The sequence below is a fragment of the Oncorhynchus gorbuscha genome, linkage group LG01, assembly GCF_021184085.1.
Source record: "Oncorhynchus gorbuscha isolate QuinsamMale2020 ecotype Even-year linkage group LG01, OgorEven_v1.0, whole genome shotgun sequence".
In the NCBI taxonomy this organism is placed as follows: domain Eukaryota; kingdom Metazoa; phylum Chordata; class Actinopteri; order Salmoniformes; family Salmonidae; genus Oncorhynchus; species Oncorhynchus gorbuscha.
The window spans coordinates 86,422,535-86,438,952 of record NC_060173.1 but is presented as its reverse complement, the minus strand read 5'-3'; the positions used below and the strand labels follow the sequence as shown (position 1 = coordinate 86,438,952).

The window sequence follows — 16,418 nt, the reverse complement described above, 5'->3', positions numbered from 1 at the left end:
AGGAGGAGGGTGTCAAGAGGAAGAGGAAAAGGGGGAGAAGGGAGAGAAGAAAGGAGGTGGGAGGGGAAAAGGCACTAAGGAACCTTTGCCTCGTGCTGGGGGCAGGCCCTGACTAGAGAGAAAGGGCAGGTGGTCAGGATGGGAGATGAGGAGGAGGAATGTGAGTCTGTGGAAGAGGACGATGAGGAGGCTTTATTTTCATTCTCCTCCTCAATCGGTCCAGAGCTGACAGCCAGTCTGACAGAGTGGTCAAAGTACACAGTGAGGGAACTGTCAAGGTTCCTGAATGAGCCTAAATGGAAAAACGTTAATCTTGAAGCTTTTTATTGCGATCCTGGAAAGTTTGTTAAACCAGTAAAACAAGCTATGAAAAACGAGAGGCATGATGTCCTCTCACCCAGGAAATGTTTTAGGTTGAGGAAGTGGGTCAACAGTTTTCAGCTGTGCTAACATAATTGCAAAAGGGTTTTCTAATGATCAATTAGCCTTTTAAAATGATGAACTTGGATTAGCTAACACATCGTGCCATTGGAACACAGGAGTGATGGTTGCTGATAATGGGCCTCTGTACGCCTATGTAGATATTCAATCAAAAAAAATCAGCCGTTTCCAACAATAGTCATTTACAACATTAACAATGTCTACACTGTATTTCTGATCAATTTGATATTATTTTAAATGTGCAAAAAAATTGCTTTTCTTTCAAAAACAAGGACATTTCTAAGTGACCCCAAACTTTTGAAAGGTAGTGTATGTAAAACCAAAAAAGGTACATGTGTTGTTTCTGCAGGAGACGCATTGTGATGTGGTGAATGAAGTCGTTTGGGGGCTCCGGTGGAAAGGGGAAAGTGTGCTGAGCCATGGAACAAATGTTAGTGCAGGGGTGGCAGTCCTTTTTGCACCGGGTCTGGCCGTAACAATGTGCTCCTCAAAGGAGGTGTATAGGAGTAGACTGCTTGTAGTAAAAGCAGACAAATTTTTAAAAGCAGACAAATGCTTGTAGTAAAAGCAGACAAATTTTGTCCTCATAAATTTGTATGCGCCTAACACAGGGAGCATCAGTTTAGGTATCTCAGACAGGAACTCTCACAGGTTCGCTACCTGAGGAGACGCCGGTGGTCAGCGGGGACTGGAACTGTACGATGTATTTTACGAAAGATAGAAATGGGGAGGAGCTTGATTCAAGCTCAGTGGGGGGTGTTAAAGGACATAATTAAACAGTTTGACCGAGTGGATGTTTGGAGAACTAGACATCCCAACACAAGACAGTATGCATAGGTGAAAGTCTTTGGGGCTAGGGTGAGTGCAGCCAGACTAGATCTCTTTTACATCCAAGAATCAGAGCAATAGACTGTTTGGCGCTACCGTTCTCCCGGTGGGTTTTTCGGATCACCACATAACCATGGCTCGGCAGGCATTCTATTGGAAGTTTAATGTAAAGCTCTTACAAAATGCTACTTTTTGCTCAGGTTTCCAGATTTTTGGGGAAAGGTGGGGGCAGTAAAGAAAGGAGTATGGGTCTCTGAGTCAATGGTGGAATGTGGTGAAAGTCCAAATTTGGCTTTTCTGTCAACAGTATACAGCTCTCTCATCCTTAGAAGCTAGGAGAGTACTGGGGGAACTAGAGTGCAGTATCAGTGAAGTGGAGGTAGAGCTGGTGGGGCAAGGCAATGTAGGCCTCCAGGCTAATTCAGCTGAATTACGTAGGGACCTGGGCAGTTTTTCTCAGGTTAAAGCAAAGGGAGCACTTGTAAGAGCTAGGTTATCCATGCTCAAGGAGATGGATGCCCCAGCTCCTCCTTCTTTGTTTTGGAAAGTCCGAGCGGTGAAGCCAAGGGTATGCATTGTCTGCGGCTGTCTGATGAGCGGGTGACCTCTGTGGTGGGGGAGATGTGTGATCAGACTGTAGAGTTGTATAGGGCAGAACTGTGTGATCCTGTGTGTTCTCAGGTTTTGTTTGCAGAACTCCCTAAGCTCTTGCTGACACAGAGGGATGAAATGGACATTCCCCTGTTACACCATGAACTAGCAGAGGCCATAAAACAGATGTCCCCCGGCCGTGCACCTGGGGAATAATTGGACTGGACTTATTTTGCGTGTTGCGTGAGGGGTAGGAGAGTTGCCGATGAGCTGCCGTCAGGCGGCTCTGACTCTCCTGCCCAAAAAAGGGGACTTGTGTGAACTTAAGAACTGGAGGCCTGTGGCATTGCTCTGTGCAGACTACAATATATTTTCCAAGGTCCTCGCTGACTGAAGTCCCATCTGGACTTTATAGTATACAAGGACCAGACAAATTGTGTACCAGGACGCTCAATCATGGACAACTTGTTTGTAATCAGGGACATGTTGGACTTGTCGAGAGGTTCTAATGTGAACTTTGAACTGGTCTCCTAAGATCAAGAGAAGGCTTCTGTTTAATGTGATGTCTGTGTTTGGATTTGGTGAAAGGTTTTTGGCTTGTGTGAAGATGTTGTATGCTGGGGCGTCATGTATGGTCAAGGTGGGAGGGGGGCTCAGTAGGCCAGTCTGGGTGAGACGGGGCATTAGACAAGGATGCCCTCTATCGGGGCAGTTATATACAATAGCCATTTAGACTTTTTGGGGGCTGCTACGCAGGAGACTGCAGGGAGTGTGCTGGACAGGCATGGGTGTGGTGACAGGCATTGCAGTGTCGGCGTATGCAGATGGCATTTCTGTGATGATCAGGGATGGGCAGGATATACAGGCACTAGAGACTATTCTGAAGGTGTACAAGGGAGCTTCGTCAGCTAAGGTGAACTGGGGCAAGAGCAATGCTCTCATGTGGGGCATGGAGGGATAGCCCCCCCCCTCTGCTTCCAGGGGGTTTGCAGTGGGGTTGTGAAGGGCTTAACATTTTGGGGGTGTACCTGGGCTCGGAGAGGAGGGTCAGGAAGAACTGGGAGGCACTGTCACAGGCAGTGGTGTCAAGACTGGCCAGGTGGAGGTGGCTCCTGTCCCAAGTGTCATATAGAGGGAGGGTGCTGATAATCAACAACCTGGCGGCATCCTCCCTGTGGCATAAACTGTCTGTCCTCAACCCCCTGCCGGTCTGGTCACAGACCTGCCACGCAAGCTGGTGGATTTTTTTCTCACAGGGCTATAACTAGCTGAGAACGGCCGTGTTGAAAACAATTCAGATGACGTACATTTCCGTCCACGAAGGAGGCCAGGACCTGGTGGAACTGGAGAGCAGGGTGGCTGCATTCCTACTAAAGGTGGTGCAGAGACTGCTGTACCATACTGATGCCGGCTGGTGAGAACCAGCACCCGCGCTGCTGAGGAGAGCTGAGTACAGCAGGTCTCTGAGTTTTACTGTGCGTTGCTGAAGGCCTGGCATCTGCTGAGGCCCACACAAGAAGGGGGTGCGGAACCTGGGCTGTGGGAGAAGCCTATCTTCCACAATCCAGCCCTCCTTTTGAGATCGGTTCAATCAGCCTCCCTGCAGAAGTAACTGATGGCAGCGGGTTTACTAAGGCTGGGTGACCTGCGGCTCCTGGCACAACAAACACAACTAACATCTCTTAGGCTACTTGAGAGATTCCTGGGGAGGTCCAGGAGGCCCTGTCTGAGCCGGGAATGGGGGTGTGTCTCTCTCTCTGTCTTTTTCTTTCTCTCTCCCTCTGGTATAGCAAGTATTTACTTGTTCTCTCTTCTCAGTAAACCAGAGCACTGAGATACATTCACATGTCAGGAACACAGCACAACACACACACATAACTAGGTCAAGCTATCTGGAGCGGCCAGGGCACCTCAGGCCTACAGCGTTAAGAGTAATGTCAAGCTTTAAAAAGCCGGGTTTTCTTTTATTGAGGATAGTTACAGCAGTATTGAGAGACACACGCAAACAGAAAGAGAGAGAGAGAGAAAGAGACAGAGAAAGGGAGAGAAAGAGACAGACAGACAGACAGACAGTGAGAGAAGTAAGTTGGATGACCAGGTCTTACCAGGTTGTAGTAGGTCTTGCTAATGGCCGTAGTGTCAACGCCTTTTGGGGGGCTCTTGAGGGTCCCAGATTTGGGGGACACTTGTTTGTCTCAGAGGGAGAGGGAGAAATTAGTTATTTCTCTCCATCAGACACTATCCTTTTCCTTCACGTCCTTTCTGATATTCCTGAGTTATGTGATGTCCAGTAGCAAGAATAATAAGGGATACCTACCACAGCCTTTGATCTCACGGACATAGTTGCTAGGGAACCAGCCGGTCTTGCCGTTGAAGTTCCCCTCCCACCAGCCGCCCTCCTCCTGGCGTGTCACATTGATGACATCCCCCTTGTTGAAGGACAGCTCGTCCTCATTGGTTTGTTCAAAGTTGAAGCGAGCCTTGACCAATAGCTGCGTCCCGCTGCCCTCAGACATGTCCTATATGAGAGGTAGAGAGGTGAGGAGGGAGGTAGAGAGGGGGAGGTAGGGCAGTAGAGAGGGGAAGGTAGGTAGGTAGAGAGATAGGGAGGTAGGGGTGGTAGAGAGGGGAGGTAGAGAGAGGGAGGTAGGGAGGCAGAGAGAGAGGTAGGGAGGCAGAGAGGGAGGTAGGGAGGCAGAGAGAGGGAGGCAGGTAGAGGTAGGGAGGTAGGGGAGGTAGAGAGGGGAGGTAGAGAAGGGAGGTAGAGAGGTGAGGAGGGCGGTAGAGAAGGGGGAGAAGGGCGATACAGAGGGGGAGGTAGGGAGGTAGAGAGGGGGGAGGTAGGTATGGAGGTAGGTAGAGAAGGGGAGGTAGAGAGGTAGAGAAGGGAGGTAGAGAAGGGGAGGTAAGGAGGTAGAGAAGGGACGTAGAGAAGAGAGGTAGAGAATGGGAGGAAGGGAGGTAGGGACGTAGAGAAGGGGAGGATGAGAGGTGAGGAGGGTGGTAGAGAAGGGGGAGGTAGGGCGGTAGAGAGAGGGAGGTAGAGAGGGGGGTAGGGGGTAGAGAGGGGGAGGTAGAGAGGGGGAGGTAGGGCGGTAGAGAGGGGGAGGTAGAGATGTGAGGAGGGTGGTAGAGAAGGGGGAGAAGGGAGAGGGTGAGGTAGGGCGGTAGAGAGGGGGAGGTAGGGCGGTAGAGAGGGGAGGTAGGGTGGTAGAGAGGGGAAGGTAGGGCGGTAGAGAGGGGGTAGAGAGGGGGAGGTAGGGCGGTAGAGCGGGGGAGGTAGGGCGGTAGAGAGGGGGAGGTAGGGTGGTAGAGAGGGGAAGGTAGAGAGGGGGAGGTAGGGCGGTAGAGAGGGGGAGGTAGGAAGGCAGAGGGGGGGGTAGGGCGGTAGAGAGTGAGAGGTAGAGAGGGGGAGGTAGGGCGGTAGAGAGGGGGAGGTAGGGAGGGGGAGGTAGGGCGGTAGAGAGGGGGAGGTAGGGCGGTAGAGAGGGGGAGGTAGGGAGGGGAGGTAGGGCGGTAGAGAGGGGGGGTAGGGAGGGGGAGGTAGGGCGGTAGAGAGGGGGAGGTAGGGAGGCAGGTAGAAGGGGGGGGGTAGACATAGATGCACTTGGAGATACAGACATTTCAGAAGTTGTGTTTCAGCACTGAGACTGCTTTGTGTGTATCTACGTGTTTCTCACCAGGCTGCGGAACTGGTTCTGAAGCAGCTTGGAGGATCGACCCAGTGATGACTGGGAGGCCAGAGACTCAAACGACTTGATCCGATAGGCTGACGAGTGACGGGCACAGACACTGTCACTGCCCACTCCAATGTCTACAGGTAAAGAATAGAGCAGTTACATAGCATTTGGAAAGTATTCAGACCCTTTGACTTTTTCCAAAATGTTGTTATGTTCTAGCCTTATTCCAAAATGTATTAAATAAAAGGTTTTCCTAATCAATCTACACACAATACCCCATAACGATAAAGCAAAAACAGGTTTTTGGACATTTTTGCTAATTTATTACAAATAAAAACAAAAAGACCTTATTTACATAAGTATTCAGACCCTTTGCTATGAGACTCTCATTTGAGTTCAGGTGCATCCTGTTTCCATTGATCATCCTTGAGATGTTTCTACAACTTGATTGGAGTACACCTGTGGTAAATTCAATTGATTGGACACGATTTGTAAAGACACACCTGTCTATATGAGGTCCCACAATTGACAGTGCATGTCAGAGCAAAAACCAAGTCATACGGTCGAAGGAATTGTTCATAGAGCTCAGAGACAGGATTGTGTCAAGGCACAGAAAGAATTATGCAGCATTGAAGGTCACCAAGAACACACTGGCCTCCATCATTCTTAAATGGAAGAAATTTGGAACCACCAAGACTCTTCCAAGAGCTGGCCGCCCGGCCAAACTGAGCAATCGGTGGAGAAGGGCCTTGATCACTCTGACAGAACTTCAGAGTTCCTCTGTGGAGATGAGAGAACCTTCCAGAAGGGCAACCATCTCTGCAGCACTCCACCAATCAAGCCTTTATGGTAGAGTGGCCAGACGGAAGCCCCTCCTCAGTAAAAGGCAAATAACAGCCTGCTTTGAGTTTGCCAAAAGGCACCTAAAGGACTCAGACAATGAGAAACAAGATTTTCTGGTCTGATGAAACCAATAATGGCCTGAATGCCAAGCATCATGTCTGGAGGAAACCTGGCACCATCACTACGGTGAAGCATGGTGTTGGCAGCATCATGCTGTGGGGATGTTTTTCAGTGACAGGAACTTAGGAGACTAGTCAGGATCGAGGGAAAGATGAACGGAAGCAAAGTACAGAGAGATACTTGATGAAAACCTGCTCCAGAGCTGGTGAGACCTAAAAATAGCTGTGCAGCAACACTACATATCCAACCTGACAGAGCTTGAGAGGATCTGCAGAGAAGAATGGGAGAAACACCCCAAATACAGGTGTTCCAAGCTTGTAGCATCATACCCAAGATGACTTGAGGCTGTAATCGCTGCCAAAGGTGCTTCAACAAAGTACTGAGTAAAGGGTCTGAATACTTATGTAAATACGATTTCATTATTATTTTTTTATTTTTTAACAAAAAAATCTAACAAACTGTTTTTGCTTTGTCATTATGGGGTATTGTGTGTAGATTGATGGGGGGGGGGATAATGTAATCCATTTTAGAATAAGGCTGAAATGTAACAAAATGTGGAAAAGTCAAGGGGTCTGAATACTTTCTGAAAGCACTGTATATACACACACACAGAATACACTGTATTTATACACACACAATACACTGTATATATACACACACACACAATACACAGTATATATATACACACACACAATACACTGTATATACACAAACACAATACATTGTATTTATACACACACAATACACTGTATTTATACACACACACACACAATACACTGTGTTTATACACACACAATACACTGTATTTATACACACACACACACACAATACACTGTATTTATACGCACACAATACACTGTATATACACACACACAATACACTGTATTTATACACACACAATACACTGTATTTATACACACACACAATACACTGTATTTATACACACACACAATACACTGTATGTACACACACACAATACACTGTATATACACACACAATACACTGTATATACACATACACACACAATACACTGTATTTATATACACAATAGAATAGTTATACTGAACACACATACTCACATGGGCTGCGCACATGCACACAAACACACACTTTCTACTAACCTGCAGTCACTTTGTTGAGAGCCACCAGACTGCTGAGTATCTTGGAGAAGTTCAGTCCTAGGAGCAGATCATTGGGCTCAAACAGCTGTGGGAGACGAGAAAAAGACGGGTCAGTGTGTGTGTATCAGTGGAGGCTGGTGAGAGGATCTATAGGAGGACGGGCCCATTATAATGCTGGAATGGAATTCATGGAACGGAGTCAAACATGTGGTTTGCATGTGTTTGATACCATTCCATTCCAGCTATTACATTGAGCCTGTCCTCCTATAGCTCCTCCCACCAGCCGCCACTGGTGTGTGTTTGTGTGCAAGTGTGTGTGCTTGCATGTATGCACATCATTCCTGTGTGTGACACTGTGTTAGTGCCAAAACTAGAATACGTGGAGACATGCCAAAAAGTCATGGGGGAAAAAAATCACTAGTCAATTGGACAGCACTGGAGCTGGGTCATCACAATGCCAGCCACTGACAATCAATACAACTCATTTTCACTAGCACAGTAGCATACAGACAGCTTCACAAACTACTGTAAACCAAGTGGCTTGTGGAAAACATCAGATGAGCAAAAATGTCCTGTGCAGCACAAGAAGAGGTAGTTGACTGGAGTAGAGTAGATCGTTTGGAGTTAATGTGCTTGTGGGGTGAATTAATGTAGTTTCATTCTCTCCCTGTAAAATGTCTGTTAATGTACGTCACTCTCTCCATCTCTCCCTCCCCTTCTATCTCTTCCTCCATCTCTCCCTCCCCCCTCTCTCATCAATCTCTCCCTCCCTCCCCATCCATCTCTCAATCTCCATCTCCCCCTCCTCCCTCCTCCATCTCTCCCTCCCCCTCTCTCATCCACCCCCCCATCCATCTCCCTCCCTCCCCCCATCCATCCCTCCCTCCCCCCCTCCTCCCCCTCCATCCATCTCTCCCTCCCCCCATCCATCTCCCCTCCCCATCCATCTCTCCCTCGCTGTGCAGTGGTCCGACAATAACCACCAGTCTATGGCCTGAGAGAATGTGTGTGTGTGTGTGTGTGTGTGTGTGTGTGTGTGTGTGTGTGTGTGTGTGTGTGTGTGTGTGTGTGTGTGTGTGTGTGTGTGTGTGTGTGTGTGTGTGTGTGTGTGTGTGTGTGTGTGTGTGTGTGTGTGTGTGTGTGTGTCCCCTGCACTGTACTATTTCCAGAGTTCCAGTCCCATAGAGGTACATATTACATACATACATTTAATGATTGTCTGAAGGTTTTGGATGTCAAATAATATGTGCAGAAAAACATGAAAGTGACACACCTCACAATTTGCTCCAATATGGTTTATTGACACGATGTTTCAATCATTAGGGCTTAACCAGAGCTGAGCGTACAAGGACTGGTTTCCCTGTGGCCCTTCCACCCCAGCCCTGACATTATAGATGCAGTAGGTGAAATAAGGAGTGCCGCTATATGGCTTTAACTTATCCAGAATATCAGATCAGTGGCCACTCCAATGGATGGAGGAAGGGTGCATTTCAAAAGTTATCTAAACTGGATCGATGACTACAAGGAGTGTGGAAACTCTTAGGGTCACTTCCTGTTGTCAACAGGTCAGGGGTGAAGGGTCAGCTAACTGCTGCACAGAGTGTGTGACATGGCTCCAAACAGTCTGAAGACAACAAAAAAAACATTTATTTGAAGAAGAGTGAAGATGCAAAGTTTGGTAACAGAATGACAGTTTGTGCTGATAGTCACTCTGTTAACAAATATTGCCTCAGCACTGTTCGTCATGTAAATGTGTTTTTGAAAGGGTTTCTGTGGAAAATGTTAAAAGTAGTCATTGTGCATAGTTGTGTGGTTTGTTTAGCAATCAGTGTTTGTTGTTTGGCATACATTTTAAAGTGACAAATCTGAGTCTCAGCATCACTGTTACTGTGGAATTGCCCATAGAATAATCCCAAGAAAACAACATAAACACGCACACATACCAAACAGTATACAATCATCTGCCAAACACACACCCATCAGAAGCAGGTCGGGGCTTAAAAAGTGCTGGCAGACCAACGTGTGGGTACGTACACACGCACACACCCCTAATCTCCTGCCCAATGCAGCTAGCTGTTCTGTGAGCCAGCAGTAATTTGGGGTCTGGAGAGGGTCTATGATGTCTGGCCATGACCTACACTGTTATAATCCAGTGTATTGGAATCAGTCCAAACTCAAACATTAATTTACTACACCAGTGTTTTCCAAGCCTGGTCCTGGGGATCCAAACGGGTACACATTTGAGTTTTTGCTCCAGCTCTCAGACACCTGATTCAACTAAGCAACTCATCAAGACTTTGATGAATAGCATCATGGTGCTAGGGCAAAAACTAAACGGTGCACCACTTTGGGTCCCCCGGACCAGGCTGGTCGAGATGTTTAGCATCTCTATTACAATGTTATTCTGTCTCAACATAAGTGTTGTCATAATGCGTCGGTGATATGCCTATTCAAATAAAGGCTTTTTCAAATCAATAACACCTACTCAGCACTAGTAGGTACTGGTACCCTGTCTATATAGCCAAGTGATGGTTAATCATTGTGTATTTATTCCTTGTGTTATTAGTTTTCTATTTTTTTCTCTCTGCATTGTTGGGAAGGGCCCAAAAGAAAGAATTTAACTTTTAGTCTACACTTGTTGTTTACTAAGCATGTGACAAACAACATTTGATTTGATTTATGAAATTCTTATCCAAGAAGAGAAGGCTGTGTGTTCAACATTCAACACCAAGCACAAGTAAGCCATTAACAAAATCATATTCAGATCCCTTTATTCTACAGTTTTCTCTCTCTCTCTCTCTCGGTCTCTATTTCTCTCCCATCCCCTTCTCTCCTGCAGACTCTGTGAGGAAAATCAATAGTGAAGATCGAACAGTGAGCTGTATTGTCCAGACTGGGTGGGTTCAATGACTCCTCTATGCACTGACACAGTACCAAACTCTCTCTCTCACTCTGTGTGTCTGTGTGTGATAGCCATTGCCCTCTAACCACAGATCTAGAATCTGACTGTTCACCCTAATCATTATTCGTATTCATTATTATTATTAATCGTAGCACGCGCTCCAGCAGGTATATCTCACAGGTCACCCCCAAAGCCAATTCCTCCTTTGGTCGTCTTTCCTTCCAGTTCTCTGCTGCCCATGACTGGAACGAATTGCAAAAATCTCTGAAGCTGGAGACTCACATCTCCTTCACTAGCTTTAAGCACCAGCTGTCAGAGCATTTTGCAGAGCACTGCACCTGTACATAGCCCATCTGTAAACAGCCCATCTATCTACCTACCTCATCCCCATACTGGTATTTATTTATTTATCTTGCTCCTTTGCACCCCAGTATCTCTACCTGCACATTCATCTTCTGCCGATCTACCATTCCAGTGTTTTAATTGCTATATTGTAATTACTTTGCCACCATGGCCTATTTATTTCCTTGCCTCATTTGCACTCACTGTATATAGACTTTTTGTTTTATTTTGTTCTACTTTATTATTGACTGTATGCTTTGTTTATTCCATGTGTAACTCTGTGTTGTTGTATGTGTCGAATTGCTACGCTTTATCTTGACCAGGTCGCAGCTGCTAATGAGAACTTGTTCTCAACTAGACTACCTGGTTAAAGAAAGGTGAAATAAATAACAAACAAAAAAAATGATTGTCAAAGTCTTTGATATAACAGTTGACACAAACAGCATTGGCTGCTGCTGTATGAGAAAATACCAAAACATCCCAATAAAAAGAAGACTACACCTTCTGACAACTCTGGGTGGATCCATTGACCAAGTGTAGCCTAATTCTCGCTTGCGGGTATCTGGATGACTAGCTGGTGTTTCCAAATCTGGAATGGGGGACACAAGCGCAACGTCATGCACGTAGGCTATGGGGGCTAGCGAAGAAAGACGACGACTTACATAACGGAAAAGCATCCGTCTGATAACCTGGGTTTAACAAAGTGTATACATGAACTATCTATCTGCACTTGGAGCCTACAAGATAATGTTACATTGTTACAGTTTTAAACGACTGCACAAATAATTGCAGCGTGACTGTTACAATGTTGCGATTGTGGATGTGCCATTTCAGTGCAGGCGACACACAAGGCAGCCTCACACCCGGCGATGGGTGATTGTTCTCGGCTCAGAGTCCAGCCTCCTCCCACTGCCAGTAGGCCTATCCCTCCGTCCACTTCGTGGCCCCATTGTTTATTGTGTGATTTTACGTAGGTTCTTTATCTTTCTTATTAAATGTTGGATGCATGTTTGGAGTGTTTGTGGGGTTATTTTATGGAGAACTTACCTCTACGCGAAACGAAGTGCAGCCTTTGAGAAACTCCTTTATGTTGCTCAAGCACTCGCCGTCGTTCTTCGGTTCTTGGTAGATCTGGGATAACAAAAATGCCTATGAGAAACACGAATTTCGATCAAAATGATTATTTTCCCCCATAGCCTAGCTACTTGGAAGTCTTATGTGCGTTTTGATTCCGAGTAGAAGCCAGCATTCCCTCTCCTTGGCTTGCTTCTACAATACAGCCACAGATTCTCTAGCAGGGAAGTAGGCATTGGATTGAGGGAAATGACGTTGGCGAATGGGAGCTGTGAGAAACAACACAGCAGCATTGAGGGGAGGACACTAGCAACTCCTCTGAACAGAGAGGCGGGATGGATCAAATTTATCAAAACAGAAACGATATCAAAGAACGGGTGGGAAATAAATAAATAAGTGACACTGAGCACAATGCCAATGTGAATGGGTGTAACACGGCCTCTGAAGCTAGAAGGAGAGATCTGACGACACACCTTTTATTACCAGTCTATAACCATAGGCTACATGAACTGCCCGTGAGATATAAAACAATAGATACACATTGGACGCTGGTTGAGGCTGGACATATAGATACTATACCAGAGTAATTACCAGTTAAATGGCCTGTAGCCTATCAGTCTAGCCCATGCAGTTAGAATATAATAGGATATAGAACATAATAAAATAATAACTTCATTTTTTCCTAGAGGGAAGACGTGCTACTGTTCGGTATTTTCTTAGACTACAGGACACTGAGATATCACGCTTCCTCCTCCTTTCTACTTGTGGCCAGTAGCTCATCATCAGGTGGTCACCATGGGCAGATTTCAATAGCCTACTCTATCAGACCATAAGAACAGAATCAACGGTTGGTCAGAACCCTGGTTAGATTAGGCTATAGGTGATGTTCTCCTGTAAGGTGATGGAAGTGTATCTCTCTTCCAGCACTAGGCTCGTTTGTTGTCAGAGAGGCATTTAAGATGAAGAACGCCAGGGAACGCCCAAGCTGTCTGAAACCACACATGATTTGGGGTAGACAATATATAACAGCAATAAAGTCACTGGGGGGTTTGGTGTTGACAGACATACATGACAAATACCGCACTGTTGCTTTAAATGTGGAGAGGGTCTCTCTCTCTCTCCTTTCTGTGAGCTTTTGCGGTCAATGGCGGCCCATTCTTGTGGTGTACCCTCATACATCCCCACTAGCTGGTGATCCGGATTATGTGTCAAACATAGCCTACATATAAACCATAGGCTATAGGCCTATAGATCATGTACATTCACGTACTACCGCGTAATGCGCTTTGGATTCCAATCTCACAACGCATCTGCATCTGCTATATGTGGCCTTTTCTGTTGCCTGTCTCCAGGAAAAACGAAAATCCATAGGCTACACAATTCCCAATCCATAGAGCTCATACATTTAAGAGTTTGTTTGACAACAACACAAAATGCGTCTCGTCGTTTTGTCTTGGTTTAAGAATATACAAAGGCTGCTAATAATTGCGCACAGAATAGATCGTCGTGACTCGCATCTGCCACAGCGAACGGTCTGGTCTGTCTGTCTGTTTAAACCTATCACACGCTTGAGTGTAGGCCTACTGACATATGTGCAATAATTTGTAGCTGTTTTTAGGAACAATAACCTACGCTCTCGTGACCTACAAATGAATCTTAATTGGGCCAGCGGGCCACGAGAAGCGAGATGAACCGCGTTCTGTCACGGTTCTTGCCGCATAGACGGGCCGATGAAGCTGGCGGCAAGAGGGGAAGACAAGCGGCAGTTCTGTCCTTACTTTGTCCATGGAGCCCGGGCTCAGCCGCTCCAGCAGTCTGCACAAGACCACCCCATCCTTGAGGGAGGTCTGTAAAAATGCCTCTGGATCCGATATAGTCTTTTTCGGAGACTCCAGCACCCCGAGTGTGATCAGCCAAGTGACCGTCTGCTCCGCGGAATTCATGGCCTCAGTCTCGGAGGAAAATCCAACGAAGCGGCAGGTTTTTGCGTATTTCAATAGCTACCCCTGGTACGCAATCATCTGGGGCGTTAAAACAAAAACATTATCCTTCCATACATGCGAGCTTTGTGGGAGGACTGTAACCGCGAAAGATCCCTCCTTTCTTTTCTTTATTGTCTCTACGGGGTGGATTTAGATGCTGCTCGGTTTGTGAAAATTACAGCGGGTCTGTTCCACCGGTCGTTTACTCTCTTGTGTGTGGTGTTTTTTCTCCTGCTCCAACCTGGCAAGCTGTCAGATGCAGTTCACTGTGATGCGCTCGAGCAGCAGACTGCATATGCGCATCGCTGCCGCCAGCCCAGCCACTCATCCGACAGCAGATGACATCACAGCAACAAGGACAGAAGCTAGTCCAACCAGTTGTTGGCGGGGACATTTTTGTCTGAATAGCTCGGCATGGCTTTGCATAGCAGCAGCATTATCCCTTTATCACACTGTATGTGTGTTTTGGAGAGGGAAGGAGAAAGCAAAGTCGATGGCTTACAATGTATGTCGCCTGCTACTTGACTGATGCGTTTAGACGGGTCTTATCGTCGGTGTCTGATGTAGTAGGACTAGTTAGGCTGGATTCATATCCCAATGGAACTAACCGGCAGTATCAAAGTTGTGACCCTGTACACGGGACCATTTGGACTATTTACTAAATAATTCCCCATGAAAGATTATTAATATCGGTGAATTAAGAATGGATAAATGTATTCTGAATTTTCCATTGTACCTGTCTACTAAGCTAAAACCATTGTCAGAATCTCCTATCCCACTAGCCTATTTGGAGAGCAGTGGTTGGACTCTCCTTCAGTTCACATATTGTCCACACGGTGGTGCTCCTTAGCCTCTCTGCGCAATTTTGTAAAAAAAAAAAATTATTTAACCTTTATTTAACTGTCTGTCCCTCTTTCTCTCTCTGTCTATCTCTCTCTAACGCTCATGACCGATCACCTACCTGGAGGAATCTGGAATCCCTGAGGGTCTCCATGGATACCACTGGAAGCTGTCCTAGTCTGTCGATCTCTCTGGAGCACTGTGTGTGGTTAGAAGGTTGGACTCCTGAGGCCCAGGTGTTTATCATGGTGTCTAAACAGGCATTGTTGAGGGACACACCAGAGTCTCTAAGGTCCTGTCACCACCAGCCTGTTACTGTGGAGACTGCCCCAGGTCTCTCTCTCTATTGACATCTCTCTAACATCCTCTCTTTCTTTCCCTCCATGTCTTCTCACTCCCTATCCTTTACTTCTGTCATTTCCTCTTTGCCTATTACATTTTCCACACTGTTTTTGCATGAGCTCTCTCTAAAAAAAACTTTTATAATATTTTATTGACTTTATTTACAACATTTTTTAGTTGAATTTGAACATTGTAAGTATTCCAGTGGTATAACATGTTATTAAAGCTCCTGTATGTGGACGGGAGGGAAGGGAAACAGTCAGGGCTCATGACTGTGTGTGTGTGTGTGTGTGTGTGTGTGTGTGTGTGTGTGTGTGTGTGTGTGTGTGTGTGTGTGTGTGTGTGTGTGTGTGTGTGTGTGTGTGTGTGTGTGTGTGTGTGTGTGTGTGTGTGTGTGTGTGTGTGTGTGTGTGTGTGTGTGCGCGTGCGCGCGTGTGTGTGTGTGAGAGAGAGAGAGAGAGTGACAGTAATAAGAGTGTGTTCATGGCCAGTTCATAAAGGACCAGCAGAATTCACATCAGGGGAGGTCTCATTAGTACTAGGGGAAACAGAAGAGAACAGAGAGAGAGAGACGAAATGAGAGCTGAGAGAAGAGCTTCAGTAACATCTGGAACACCTGCTGTGGGCAGACCAGGAGGAAAGAACAGACACTCAGCAACATAAATATGAGCTACTAACATGTCACACACTGAAACACCATACGGCCTGTTACTAATGATCCTGTCACAGCTCAAGTATGTGTGTGTGTGTGTGTGTGTGTGTGTGTGTGTGTGTGTGTGTGTGTGTGTGTGTGTGTGTGTGTGTGTGTGTGTGTGTGTGTGTGTGTGTGTGTGTGTGTGTGTGTGTGTGTGTGTGTGTGTGTGTGTGTGTGTGTGTGTGTGTGTGTGTGTGAGAGAGAGTAAATGAGAGAGAGAGAGAGCAATAATAGTGTGTGTTCTTTATCTCCCCCTCTCTTTATCTCCACCTCCCTTTATCTCCCCCTCTCTTTATCTCGCCCTCTCTTTGTAACGGCGTTCGTCTGTTGAAGGAAGAGAGTCCGAAATGCAGCGTGTTTGTTACTCATGATCTTTAATGAAGAAAACGAAACGATACATGAAATAACTAATTACAAAAACAACAAACGGAACGTGAACCTATTACAGCCTATCTGGTGAAACTACACAAAGACAGGAACAATCACCCACGAAATACAAAGCGAAACTATGGCTCCCTAAATACTGTTCCCAATCAGAGACAACGAGGATCACCTGACTCTGATTGAGAATCGCCTCAGGCAGCCAAGCCTATACAACACCCCTAATTAGCCGCGATC

At 46.3% G+C, this 16,418-nt stretch overlaps 1 protein-coding gene across 3 annotated transcripts in view; it reads right to left on the bottom strand.

Annotated features, from left to right (window-relative positions):
- The window catches only part of arhgef7a (Rho guanine nucleotide exchange factor (GEF) 7a), a 45,284-nt gene extending 31,080 nt beyond the window's left edge, over window positions 1-14,204 (bottom strand). For all 3 annotated transcript variants that reach the window (XM_046364136.1, XM_046364134.1, XM_046364135.1), the window contains exons 1-6: window positions 13,721-14,204; window positions 11,916-11,999; window positions 7,625-7,709; window positions 5,541-5,674; window positions 4,178-4,379; window positions 3,966-4,054 (exon numbers count right to left, since the gene is read on the bottom strand). In XM_046364136.1, the coding sequence (XP_046220092.1) occupies window positions 3,966-4,054; window positions 4,178-4,379; window positions 5,541-5,674; window positions 7,625-7,709; window positions 11,916-11,999; window positions 13,721-13,885 (759 nt within the window). In that variant the 5' untranslated portion in view covers window positions 13,886-14,204. The remainder of the gene's footprint in view (window positions 1-3,965; window positions 4,055-4,177; window positions 4,380-5,540; window positions 5,675-7,624; window positions 7,710-11,915; window positions 12,000-13,720) is intronic.
- Window positions 14,205-16,418: the final 2,214 nt, after the last annotated feature.